Source organism: Takifugu flavidus, chromosome 2 (genome assembly GCF_003711565.1).
Source record: "Takifugu flavidus isolate HTHZ2018 chromosome 2, ASM371156v2, whole genome shotgun sequence".
In the NCBI taxonomy this organism is placed as follows: domain Eukaryota; kingdom Metazoa; phylum Chordata; class Actinopteri; order Tetraodontiformes; family Tetraodontidae; genus Takifugu; species Takifugu flavidus.
Window position 1 is genome coordinate 1797377 of NC_079521.1, and position 14098 is coordinate 1811474.

The 14098-nt window shown below is 45.4% G+C and overlaps 1 protein-coding gene across 1 annotated transcript in view; it reads right to left on the reverse strand.

Annotated features, from left to right (window-relative positions):
• The window catches only part of si:ch211-186j3.6 (neural-cadherin), a 168120-nt gene that overhangs the window by 67820 nt on the left and 86202 nt on the right, over positions 1–14098 (reverse strand). Inside the window, exons 16-22 of the mRNA XM_057025565.1 lie at positions 11868–12011; positions 5146–5266; positions 4482–4644; positions 2962–3630; positions 1960–2151; positions 602–1045; positions 201–531 (exon numbers count right to left, since the gene is read on the reverse strand). Coding sequence (XP_056881545.1) covers positions 201–531; positions 602–1045; positions 1960–2151; positions 2962–3630; positions 4482–4644; positions 5146–5266; positions 11868–12011 — 2064 coding nt within the window. The remainder of the gene's footprint in view (positions 1–200; positions 532–601; positions 1046–1959; positions 2152–2961; positions 3631–4481; positions 4645–5145; positions 5267–11867; positions 12012–14098) is intronic.

A 14098-nucleotide genomic window follows, 5' to 3' on the forward strand; every position in this document is an offset into this window, starting at 1 on the left:
AACTGGTGAAAGTAGACAGAGGAAACCCTGTTTAACTGGCTGGCAGCTCTTGTTTGCTCGCTACTTTACAGCCGCAGCTAATTGTGACTACCTGTCGTAATTTGTGACTACTTTTAACAGCATGACTAAACACTGATAATTGGCTGAAAACTGAATCTGTTAAAGAGAAAAGACCATTTTCGACAAAAGGGATATCTCACCTCGGTGACTATTAATGTATATTTTCTTTTCCCCGGCAACATGTGCGTGGTCGTTTTGGTCCCCGATTGTTACCGTCAGCGTGCTGGTCACCGTCTTGGCTGGACGTCCACTGTCACTCATAATAACGGGGATGAAGAACTCTTTCTGGCGCTCCCGGTCAAATGTCCGTAAAGCTGTTAGCGTTGCTGTGCCGTTGAGGTTGTCCTGGAGGTAGAAGTCATTGCTGTGTCGGTACTCGGGGGGGAGGCTGAAGTGGAAGGGTGGGCCATTCTCAGGAGAGTCCCGGTCCAGGGCTCGGAGCAGCGTGGAGGTTTGGTTCAATTTTACTACCTAAATAATAGAAAGTGGAGGATTTATATGTATTTGGTATCAATTGCGTAACTAGTCCAGTCCAGCTCACCTGAGGTCCTGCGGCGTTTTCAAAGACAATGGGAGCGTATGCTGCCTCAAACTCCGGTCCGTTATCATTTACATCCAACAGGGGCAGCTGGACTGTGGCGCTTCCCGTTAGCTCGGGAACACCGTGATCAGTCGCTATGACAACCAACTGATGCTGAGATACATGCTCTCGATCGAGGGGCCTGGCCACAAACAGTACACCAGACTGGTCAATAGTGAACAGGCCATCCGGGTCAGAGTCCTCAGAGAGACTGTAGGTCATGTCACGGTTCTGGCCCGAATCGGAGTCACTGGCCACCAAGCGCGCCACGCTGGTGCCCACGCTAGCGTCCTCCGGCAGCGGGGCCACAGAGAGGAAATGTGGAATGAAGACGGGAGCGTGGTCGTTGTAGTCCTCTACCTCCACCACACAGTGCAGGAGGCTGGAGAAGTCCAGGTCCTCAACCTGAAACAGGAAGTAATTAAAGCCTTCCATTTGCTAAACCGCAAGACTTATGAGCCTTTTCCACTAGCACCTGCTCGGCTTGACTGCACACAGTTTTCAAGGTTTTCTATTAGGAGGACGAGATGCTTTTTTAGTACCCACTCAGACAGGGGTCTGAAGTGTGCTGAGTAGAGCTCAAATTGTTAATGAGTCCACTGATTGGCCCGGGGATGGATGTCATTGGACGACCAATGAGAGCAACTAATTCACAAGACCCAAACCCACCATTTTTAAAACCCAGAACCAGTGACCGTGGATTTCTATCCCTTATGTGAAGGAAATAATAACGACTACACCGTGGTAACACAGAAAAAGGTGCACACTTTTCTGTGCTTGGTGGCTGATAAAGAGAACAATATGGGAGCTAGATGGAGCAACCTGGACTGAGAAAGTCTACCAAGTCTGTGGTCGCACCAGGGGACATTAGAGAAATGTCCAGACACGGGGGTCCACCGAGGTCGGAGTGAGTTGAACAGAAAAGACTGGAAGTGACTCAACCAAATGGATGCTAGTCGCGGCACAAACACGTGAGCGCCGTGGGAGAGAGAGAGAGCGTCCTCAACTCAGCTACAGCGCTGTTGGAAACCTTGACAGAGGCTGGGCGGTGAGTTCTGAATGTACCTTTATACTGTAGGTGTTATTATTCCCAATGGCGGTCAGCTCGCTTTCAAAAAGTGAAAGTAAATATCTGACTTTAAAACAGTTTAATGAAATCTTCATCACACGTAATATCTTGTCTTGGCTTTTGCTGGACGTATTCACTGAAGGTTATCACCTCAAACCCCATCCTCAAACATCTAAAATCACATTTATCTGAAAATCGACTTCACATTGCTTTCGGGATTTACAGAGGAACGGGAATGGTTTACACAGACCTTCAGCGTCAAGTTGAACATCTGCTCGCTGTGCCGCTCATAGTCCAGCCTTTTCTTAAGCCTCAGAGTGCCTCGCTGCTCCTGTTTGTGACTGACAATGTAGAACTTCTGCTCTTGATCTCCAGCTACAACACTGAAGGTCAGTTGGGCATTTTCTCCAGTATCTCTATCCTCTGCCGCAAGTTCCAGGACCTTAGAAGAGGCAACAACGTTATATACATATACTGTAGTTTTCCATTCATCCACATCATATTAATCCTCAAAAGTCGAGCAAAGAATCATCTATTCAGTCTTCGCCAGACCTTCATGGATTAAAAGAGGACCACATTTCTTTGTCAAACTCTGTTGTACAAGAAATAAATGTGAATGAGTTTTTTCGGGGTGACAGCCTCATTATCCTAATGCTAGCACCGATGTCAATTGTCACTGATGTTTGCATTAGTCCTTTACAATCCTCTAATTTTTCTGTATATGCAAGAATGTCCAGGTGGACGACAGAGCCTTGACACACCCTTTGTATAGCGACGTAGCTCGAGTGTCTTTAAAATGGTACTATGGAAAATCTACCACAAAGGTACTGGCTGTTGATGAATATATGCATTCTGTCCCTTACATGTAGGAAGTTAAAGTCTTGACCATTCACATCTATATGTCAGCCACTACAAAACACACATCTACGGAGGCAGCGATTCATATTAAATGCACATTTATGAAAAAACTCCTGTTTGATCTCTTGACTTGCCAGACGAGAGAGTGGAAATGATCCTGTATTGTCAGGACCTGGACACATTCCACCTTGAATAGATTGATGAAATAAAGGGAACCCTCAAAAAGACAAGGGCGAGTAGAAGACAAGACGTTCTTGATGCTTTGAAAGATTAATCATAAGCTGCGTCTCCTAGCTCTTAGCACATAATGCTGACGTGCACTTTCTTTGAGAGGATGAGGCCATCTAACCATTAGAAATTAGAGGGACGGGAAAAGACTTTGATTATGACTGACCTCTGCGTTGGTCTCTGCATTCTCAGAGATCCTCACCACACAGGCGCGGTCCGTGAATCTTGGTGCATGGTCATTCACATCCTTGATCTGAATGGTAGCCGTCGCCGTTCCTGTCATCCCTCCGCCGTCTCTGGCCTCCACAATCAAGAGATAGGACTCAACCTGTTCTCTGTCCAGACCATCCATGGCCACACTGATGGTTCCTGTGCTAGGATTAATAGTGAACATTTCTGAGAAGGTAGGCACTGCTCCCATGTGGATGTTCGCGCTATCGAGGCTGCCCATTATCCTGTAGGAGAGCACGGCATTCTGGCCGACTGCCGAGTCGTCCAGGTCGGTGGCCGTCATCTCCATCACAGATGTTCCCACTATGGAATTCTCTGCTACACTTCCATGGCAGCTGGGTGCACAGGTGAAAACCGGTGCGTTGTCATTGATGTCCCACACATTAATAATGACGTCGGTGAAGCCTGTCAGGCCTTCGCCGCCCTCGTCCGTGGCCAAGACCACGAAGCGCCAAACAGCGCGCTCCTCTCGGTCTAACGTCCGCTGGGCGTAGATCTTGCCAGTGACCTCATCAATAATAAATTCTGTCTCGGCACCTTGGCCGTGAAGGGAGTAGCGGAGGGCCTCCTGGTCAGCGTCCTTATCTGGGTCGGATGCGGAAACCTGGAACATCACAGGTGGAGTGAAACAGAGGGCTGAGCCGGTACTCACTGTTTAAGCACTATTTAATTATTGAAACGCTGCTGACTTGACTGATAACTTGATTGGAAGCACGTCTCAGCTCCTCTGCGCGGTTCTAACATCTCCGTTAGGTATAGCGATCGTCCCAACCCCCACCATTCCTGCCTCACTTCTGTCAGCGCCCTCCCACACTCATCCTCCACACATCAGCAGCAATTACACCCCAGGCAGCCCAAAGAGGTTTCCATTAAGCACATTAATTGCAGAGTGATGTAGAGACAAAATGAACTCGTGTTCTGTTCATAAGTATGAAAAAGAAAAATGGAAAGTGGAGGATAGAGGGGCCGCACCGGGTTGGCTTATAATGCACGGAATATCGTTTAAAATTATTGCTACATTGTGTTAAGTCTTGTTAAAAATGTGATGGCTGCATTTGGAAACGTATGCTGGATATTCAAGAGTGATGGAATACAGTATGAGATTGTGTGTTTTATTCATGCTGGCATCCAGCTGACATCCAGGTCACTATCTGATTCTACTACAGCACAAATCTATGACCACTTGGCCCTTTTTTTCCAAAGCTTTCAGATAGATTCTTAAATTCTTTTCATTCACAGACTTCTTCAGCAAATCTCTTTGTGTGGTGGTTCCTCAGCTGGACTCTGATATCGTTCCAACATTTTAAACCGTCCAAATATCATTTGTGATAAGAACTGTGACCACATCAGATGAACCTTTGCCAATATATTTAATAGGCTTGAAATGTTAATATCGGCATTAAAACAGGGAAGGGGAACAAATACTGTGACCACAGAAACAATGATGGTTTGTACCTGTAACACAAAGACCGGGGGTCCATCCAGCTCCTCTGTCACACTGCCGTAATACTCATTCACAGTGAACACGGGCGCCTCGTCATTCTTGTTCACGACGTTTACAGCGACTGTTCCGTAATCTTCCCACTTCCCGTCAGAAGCCAGGACATGGAGCTTGTACCTGAGCAGAGGTTTCAGCATCGGCGTTCACATCGCTGCTTTCTAATGTCACACACGTTTCTGGTGTCAAGTATCACATTTACAGAAGAGACGGGGAGAATAGAGCTGCCGTGCAGCATCCATCTTCTCAAGGAGAGAATGTCAACATCTCTCAAAGTTTCTGAACAAGACTGCACTCAAGTCTGAAGGCTCTATCTCTGCAGGGACTCTGCAGTCCAAAGATTTGTGGGATAGGTGCCTTGGATTGGTAGATGTGTGTGTGTGGTGGTCATTCTTTGTATGTTGAACCTGTGATGAAGTAGCGACTTTAGCATTTTTTTGAAATCCTAATGACTGATAATCAAAGTACACTAATGGCGTGCCCACCAGCCTGGTCTCATCGTTATCGGCTACTCTCTCAGACTTGGTGAATACATTTGCTTTGATATGCATAACATCATCTTTATTACTTCAAAGTTCCTTAGGTCCAGGAAACCAATAATAATTCCAACTAGCTCCCTACCTTTTGTTTTGTTCATAATCCAGAGGCTGGGCGACAAATATGGTGCCGACCTCTGGTTCTACATCAAAGACCCCTCCTGTGTTCCCAGATGTGATCTGGTAGCGCAGCTTCGCATTCCCACCTGTAGAAGAACAGAACCTGCATTAATTTCCACCTGTAGTGAATCTAATTCGCTGTGCGTAGTTTTGAAGGACGTCCTCACAGCTGTCAATGTACAAAACAAGTCACAAGGTCAAAAGAACAACAGGAAAATATCTTATAGACGGAGAGAAGCGAGGTTCTCTGAGGAAACTTCATACCCAAATTATATGCAGCGTGTTTGAGGGAATCAAGGCCCCATAGGTCAGTGAATCCTGGAGGTGCACCATGACCCTTGGATCACATCCATGATGAGGTGGGCAGCTCAGAATGTCCATGAGTTGCTTTGTCAGAGACCGAGTTGAACCGCATGAAACACTGTTGCGGAGAACCAAAAGCAGCCGCCCACTGACGCTGCCTATAGAACCCAGAAATCTGCTCAGAAGAATTTCAGAGTTTCCCCAAATCCAGCTGGGCGAAGCTTGTAGCTATAGACTCATTAAAAGTGGAGGCTGGTTTTTCCTTTACTGTACTTTGAGAAAACTGTTGGGCTGTCGGTTACATTTTAATGCAACAGTGACGGTGAAGTGGGAGAGGAAGACATAGACAGGGCACTTGTGCAGGTGCTGTAAGTCCAGGCTCAGTCAACGCTAGACAAAATAGTTGCTCAATGCTAGACAGTTGCTAATTGCTAATAGTAGCAGGCAGGAATATGGCTGCGCCTCTCAGGGCTTTCAAATTCGAGCCTGAACGCAACCAAAGTGGGGATGACAGTGAGGGATCGACCTGGGTTCCTCCTGTTGATAACCTGGCAGGCACGGAAGCTGGAGTCGGACATGGTGGATGGCGTTTATGTGGAACCTGCGTTCTCTTTCCTACCGACAGGGAGTTGCAGGGGTTACGTATAACACTAATCTCTTGATAGATTCATCATTATCAAAAGTATATTACTGCTATCTGCTGCTGAGCTGTGGTCAATCCAAACACTCAAAAGAGAATGGAGAAATGCACTTTGTAGAGTACGTTCACGTGCATTTTCCATTTACTATTGCCTGGAAAACTGAAACCTAACGTCGCTACCTTTTGTGCCTTTTGACTGGAACATTACACCAGAAAGTGTGTGTGTGTGAGTCAGTGTGTTGAAATGGATTTCAACTTTATAGTCAACAATTTGACTTGTTACTGAGGTGTCCACACAGAGGGAAGAGTTCATATTCTGAAATGAAATAGGATTTTTGGGAGGAGGGAGGGGGATGATGCCACCATGCCACATCTGGTAGAAGAGCTTTTTTTTTGTTGTGTGCTCATTTGCAACGTAGTTGCTGGTTTCATGGTCCTCTCATCAGGAAGGTCAAATATGGTTTCCTTTGCTTTATTGACCGTCGGGATGAGCAGATCCACCATTCTTAAAAGAGAAATGTTGATGTCTCTGTGGTGCCGATGGGGGTGAGAACACATGAAATAATAGCAGGCACTCCGGCAGCTTTTTGATCTCAAGAAGGGAGACAGATTTTTACCTGCTTCGGTCTTTGGAACGACTTAAACTATTAAATGAAGTCGTTTAACTGATTGACAACAAGATGAGTGTCTATTAAAAATGACAGCGGTCGCTGGTGAGGTGGACGGTCCTCAGTGCTCTGCCTCTTCCTGTACACCACGAGGGCTTTCATTTTCTATGGTTTTTCATAGGGTAATTAAACTTAATGAAGTTTAAATAAAGATTTTCCCTGAAGTCACTCCACTCCCTCAGTAATAAGGGAGTTGTGTCCTCGTGGGGGCTGTAGTCTCAAACAGGGGAGGCTGGCGTCCTGGCCAACAGTATGAATGACCAGACCTGCTAACAACGACCTGTCCTGGTCCTAGCACCAGCGTCCAAGCTTTGTTTCTCCAGCTCCTGTTTATGTCAAAATAGCTGTCAATCAAAAAGAATTCCGCCTTTCGACTTATCCTTCAACTATCAGGCGGAAGGCCATGGCCGAGGCCAGCCCACCACTCCGCCCCCCCAGTTGCCGAGCGTCCAGGGGAAGGACAACGTCTCGGTTTCAAAGCAATGACAAATCGGCCCATGCTCGCGATCTACGGGCAAAACCATCGATGCTGCGGGACCGCGTGAGAAGTTACGCAAGGTTTATCGAATCAGCTGACTTTTGATGTAGCTAATTCTGAAGGCCCCCGTCTTCCAACGCGATGTGATCCCTGAAACGGTAGCACAACGTTACATATTTGATCAGTTCATATTCGACATTTTAGGGGAAGCTGAGCTGCCTCAGTCACCTGATCCGGTTTAGGCTGGAACGCTCCAGCTGGGTTTGAGACAACAACCCCTCAGGATTTCCACACTTTTTCAGTCCACCCCAGCGAAGCTTTGTTTTCAGGCTTAAATGACTTCAGATGGGTTTTGGACGTGGGAGCAGAGCTGAAACCGGGCCGAGAGCTTCGGCTGGCAGATAGCGAAGAGAGGATCGCTCCAAAATCAGCTCCTATGAATTAATATTCAATTTTCTGCTGCTTCTTTTTTTAATTGAATTTCGCAGTTGTAGCCATAAACACGTCTTGGTGGCAGCAATTATTTTTCACATAATACAAATATAAAGTGATTTCTTTTTACATATGTGGGGAGCAACTGGGAAGATGAATAAAATATGGACACTTTCCACATTTAAAATAAAACAAACTGACCAATTCCTCACGTTGCTGAGGGACAGCTGATTATTTTTGCTGCCTTTTGTAAATAAAGTCCAAAATTCTGATCAACAACGTTTCCCTATCAGGGCAATTACTGGAGCTGAAGTCTGCCTCTCAACACGTTATGGCTCGCTCCTCGTAATGATATAAAAGGGAAAAAGAGAGCTCTGAAGACGAGACGGGATCCACGGCTTATTAGCAAGATGAAAGTGAAGGAAGAAGAAAAGAGTGTGCAGTAATCCAGATCATTTTGTAGCGTCTGGCTGTTGGCATTTTTAAATGAGACATTAGGGGATTTGTGCAATTGTGTCCCCGACTCCTCTCTCTGCCTCTTCCTCTGTTTTCTTCAATCTTTTAAGTATTTAGAAAAAATGTTGAGCCCCAAAGGACCAAAGTAGCAGCTTAAAATGTAGCACAACTAGTAAAGTACACAAAGAATATGTGTTTTCCCAATCGGACCAATTTTAAGTCTTTATTTCCCTGTAGGAGCTGTGATGAATTAAACTCTCTCTCTTCCTGTGTGTATGTCACTCTCCAATTCCCCCTCTCACACACACACACACTCACACACTCACATGCACACACAGATGATGCAGATAAAGCCATCATGCATGTCACACTTATCAACAACATCCCATCTGGAGCAGAATCCTTTGTGTCTGTTCCAGCGTCTCTTCAGATTTTTCTAATGTTAAGCTGCCAGAACTCATCTTCAATTCTGCTCTTTTCCCATCGCAAATTCTAAATATGTTTGCAGCTAATCTGGCGCCAGTTCAGCAAACACGCAACCAAGGGAAGAAGCCTGTGTTGCTTCAGGTAGTTACATTTATAAAAATGACGCCGTATTCGATACATATATGCTTCCACTAATCAACCCTAAAAAATGTGGAGCCGGAAAAAAAGTCCTGAAATGGAAAACGTAAATGTCATCGCTACGTTGTATAAGATGAGACAACAGAGCCAAGAGAGCGATAACAGCCTCCACCGCTGGTTGTCATAGTAATGAAAAGGGTTCCTGTTATAGCTGTTTCTGGGAACAGACGTTGTTCAGAAGCAAAACAACAACAACAACTGTCATGTTTAAAAGTGCACCGGAGAAACAACCACACAGATAAAAATAGTAGATTAAAAAACAGACAGAGCTGACCCAGTTGAATGGTCAAGTCCATTAGCTCATGGCAGCATTAGATTAGCATTTGTATGGAGGTTTTAATGGTCTCCTCATACCTGCTACTCTCAGGGTTCGAAACCTCCATGAATGGTGTGGGTGGGCTGCTATGGACTAGCACCCTTCGCTGGCTCAAGGACTGCAGGATTCTTCTTTTCTTCATAACGTGACCCCCAATATAGACGTCCACTCACCGTCTTTCCCTCCAGCTCAGCATTGTCACTCTACAGCCCTCCGTCCTAGCTGTCTCCGCGGAGGCCTGCGCCTCCTGGTCTGCGGCAGCGTCCATGGGAGGCCGGGTTATAACTCAACCCTCTTCTTCTATGTGATAAATCATCATTCTGCTCGGATCAATCTGATCTCCTTTATTACACTTGCAGTAACGTCATTAGGGCGAGTTGTTGACCTGCTGGTCACCTTACCTGTAAGTCTATTTTTATTTAATTTTAGAGCTTGACCACGACTGAATGAGGGGTCCTTATCCTTTAAGGTTCTAGTCCCTCCAAACATGATTCATTCACAATAGTCTCAAGCATAGCTGCTCTTCGATTCCCTCTCCCCTGCTGGTATATATATACATTAATAACATTGTTTGTGTCTGTGAACAGATGCTTAATAACACTCTGAACCCACAAACAGAGGCCTTTATACAGCTGCTGTAAAGTCTGTGAGGAAGGAGGACGCCAGCTACCTGATGTCTGTGACACCAACATCTTCTCACCAGGCAATTTGTTTCCTGCTTTATGTTTTTTTCCACGTTATGATGTGGTTTCAGTTTGGTCTAACTGATCTTCAGGTTGATAGAGTCGCTTATCTAACTTCTCCAACCATGTGTGAGAGGATGATGTTGACCCGTGTGTTGGTCTCATATTGCAAACAGCATTACTGTAGCATAAAGGATGAAAATAGAGACGACCAAAAGGTGTCAGGAAAGTTAAAATCAATGTTCTCTCCTGATTTCACCCTGGATGTCTGTTGATGTTCTCGTGCAGGAACAACAGAGAAACAGCAGCACATTTTAGTGCTTTATGAACACTTGTTTTTTTTCTTTTTACGACAATGACTTGAAGTGAGCTGTAACCGGTTCATTATTGCGCAGCGCTGAGTGCCACGATGAGGCGACACTGTTTGTATGCCGCTGTTGATCTCTGAAAGATTGCTGTTGACTTATTGTCGCGTCACTTGCTGGTGGATGCAGCCCGTGTTTGCTTCATCCTTCAGTGACTTGATCTTCCAAGGCCACAGACTTGTGGAAACGCTGCTCTCACTTCATGGTTTACATGTGACGTTTGGACCGATCAAAGAGATGGACTCTAAAAAGCCCCCCCAGGTCCACATCCTCAGCTGTTAGCGGCTGCACGCGGCGATCAGAGTGATCAGGTGCAGCCCTCCACACACTCCTGCAGAAGATGCTGGGTTGGTTTGAGCCTCTTTAAAGCTTTCACAGTATCTCTTTGGCTCGTGTCCGTCGTGTCGTTTCCGTTCAAATGGTTGAAGGACTTGTCTTTGCTAGCTGCTACACTTGCAGGTCAAAGTCTGATCAGCATGTTCATTATTTAGCGTGTTTTTCCGTCACACTTTTCTGTTCAACTTTGTTTCACCACCAGACTTTTGACTTCTAAAAGGTCTCAGAGTGGTTTTACTTTAATTTGTCTCAGCCCTCTCTGATGATTTCTTTTTGTCTGTCAGTCTTAAACAAAAAAACATCGAAAAAAAAAAAACTATCTCTGGTTCATAACTCTGACGTCACCAGAGCTTTTAATATGGAAAAAAGGAAATGGAAAAAAAAGAGGCTCTAATCTTTTTTCCTCCCTCTCCATTTCTCTCTGGGGGTCATTAATGATTAATATCAAAGGGAAGCTCCACATAGAATAATAGAGGTCTGACTGTGGCAACAAGACTGTGCTAGGGAGGGAATAAGGTGGAACACACGCCACTCATGAGTAGCTAACATCACAGCGGCGCGTCAACGTTGTTGTGAATACAGAAATAATATAATGCGATGATCTGTGGTTGCTTTTCTTTCAGATTTTCCAGATTTTTAAGGTTTCTTCTTTGAACATCATCAAATCATTATTTTCAGTCAGCCAACGCGTCGGTCTTGGGCCTTCCCCTTCCATCATTTTAAATGAGTGCCCCGCCAAAATAAAAGCTCATAGCGCTGTTCAAATATTTAAAAGCAAGATTTAAACAGAATTTTAAAAAAATAAAATAAAAACAGAAACGGAACTAATAGACATCTCGTTTGCCTCGACATTCTAGGGGATAGAAAAACTTTTTGGAAGTGTTGCATTGTGGGGGATGAACTTTGGCGGGTTGAGCAGGTTTTTTATGCCCCCGCCAGTAAGACTTGAATGACTACAAATCCGTGCGTTTGACGTTGAGGGATCCTTTTAAAAAAAAAATGAAATGGTGGTCATGTCGTCGAATAACATGTCTTTTGTAGACTAAATGAAAGAGCAGATCCACAAGCGCTGCGGTAAACCTCGAGAAAAAAGCAGCAAAATCCACTCGTAGAAGGTTGGGATGCACAAATACACAACTAAACACGCGGCTGCTTTTTCTCTGCCCCTCTGCAACAGGTTATTATAATCGGCTGCCTGCACAGAGGCTGGCTTGAGGTCGCACATTTCTTCTTTTTAAATGAGGGTCAAACAAAGCAGAGGAGTAAAAAGAGTATTTAGGGCGACAGAGAACAGAGACGCTGCGGCAGCGTACTGGTGGAATTTGGAATTGACAGCGTCAGCTCTTCACATCCACACACGTCCACATTGTCTCCCACGTGACCCACCTTCATCCCCGTCGTTGGCGCTGACGGTGAGGATGGCAAATCCGACATCGGCGTCCTCGTCCACGTCCACCTCATAAGACGCCTGTGCGAATGCCGGCTTGTTATCGTTCACGTCGCTGATAAAAACGCGGACATACGCCGTGTCTGAAGTAACACAAACACAAAAGATAAAGAATGAAATACGCACAGAGAGACAGCAGATATCCGCAACAACAAACATTTTTCTCTGCCCCTATAGCAACAATTTAATCACCTTTCCCCAGCTCGGCCATGCTCAAAGAAACACAAAACCATCTTTTTTCCCCTCCTATCTGTGGTGCATCTTCACAGTTTCAGCCTGTTTTATCATTAAAGCAGGCTGGTTCTTTTTCTCCTTCAGCCTCCAATTGCAGACTGAAGAGGAAAACAAAGCACCCTGGGGTCATCAGTGAAGGTCTGCTAGTTGAGAAAGCAACAATCTTCAGCTCCTTTCATATTGGTATCAAAACAAGCACAACTTGCTATACACGGATCTAGATGTGATGAAATATTTAAGCCTGCGGAGGGGATGGTATATAGAATATAAAGAGAAGAGAAAGGTAAATAAAGGCACGGAGGATGAAAACAGTGGATGAGCAGACCCTCCTCACCCCGCTCTTTGGCTAATGGTGCATGTTCGACCATGTTTTGACTCTTTCATCACTCGTCCGGCTCCGTCTCCACAAGTAGGAGATCTTGTTTGGAGTAAAAGTTCTGTTTCTGGGGGTTTTCTGCAGCAGTCAGCAGCCTCCAGTGTGCAACACTCTCGCTTCTTTGGAGGACGTATGGATGTGTAGGGTTAAAGCCAGTGTTTCCATACCTTACTGGGACATTAATTTTCTTCGGGGGCGACGCTTGAATAGTGTGTGTAAAGACCGTAGAGGAAAAACCACAGGTGAAAAAACAGTCAAATAAAAAAATAGAAAAATGAAAAAACAAATAGAGACGAGCTTGAAAAATCAAACGGGAAATATGTAAAATCTCTGACCTGGTTAATCGCCGTTAATTATGGGATTTATCACCTTTTAAACTGAAGCGTGACGTCCGCATTCGTTTTAAGATTTTAAAGTCAAACTTGATTTGATCCGTTGTGCATCTTTGCTGCCGCCACAGGCTAAAAATTCCATTTTCCGCGGATGAAGGGGGGGTTGAGGTGAAGGGCTGCGACCCACCTTCATCCATCCACCAGGTCATCGACAGAGAGAGATCTCATTAGAGCGCCGCGATTGTGTCGCTGAGAAATAAATGAGCTTTATTCATCCATCAGCGGCTGCATCCTGCTTTCCACACACGATCCGCCGGCTTTTGCTGCTGGATTACTCCTACATTTACTGGATTTATTATATCATTTCCCTTTACTGGGATAACACTCTTTAACAAAATAATAAAAACCGTGTAAAAGACTGGAGACACCAGTGGAGTTACTGGGACGCCTGCGTTTCCTTATAATCAGGATTTGTTGTTCTGGCCCTCCGGCTGCTCCTCTGTTTTCTATCCTCCACTTCCTCACGGACCCACAGGACCATTTGGGATCCGGCCTTCTTTTTAACGAGAACCAGCGCACGGCCGCCGTGCACATTTGTGGCAATGGGATTTTAACTTGGGGATTGTCATTTTTCCACATTTAAGTGTGTTACCAGCGAGTTTTGAGGTCAGCAGCTCTTCAGCCTGTGATGAGATGTGTTATATTCAGACTTGACTCTGATACCCTGAAATAATCTGCCGGGTGTTCCCTCGCTGACTGCCCGTGGTTGCCAGCTCGTGCGCGCGTGCGTGCGCACACGCTCGTTAAGTGTCTGTTAATTTGCCCGTCACCGATTCTTCTTCATGCCACCTCATCCAATATTCAGCCCACGTTAAAAAAAATCACTCCCGCAGCTTCAGAGCCGTCCCTCAGCCTCCGCTCTGATTAATATTTAACTTCTGTTTGTATTACCCTGAAAGTGAGTGAGAAAAACCTAGAGAGAGCGCCCGTTAATAAAATATGAACATGTTTATTAAAAATATATTCTGGGTCTGTACTGCAGTTTCTTTAACACCTCTCTTCGTCCGCGCATCTGTCGGAACATCTGCTCATTATCCGCTGCCCCTCCGTCGGTGGAACATGCAAACGGAACATTATTACGTTTATTTAGTAAAAGAGAATAAAAGAAGAGAGCCCATATAAATGGGGGGCTAAAAGGGGGCTTCGGCGTGGAGAAAAAGGGATGGCG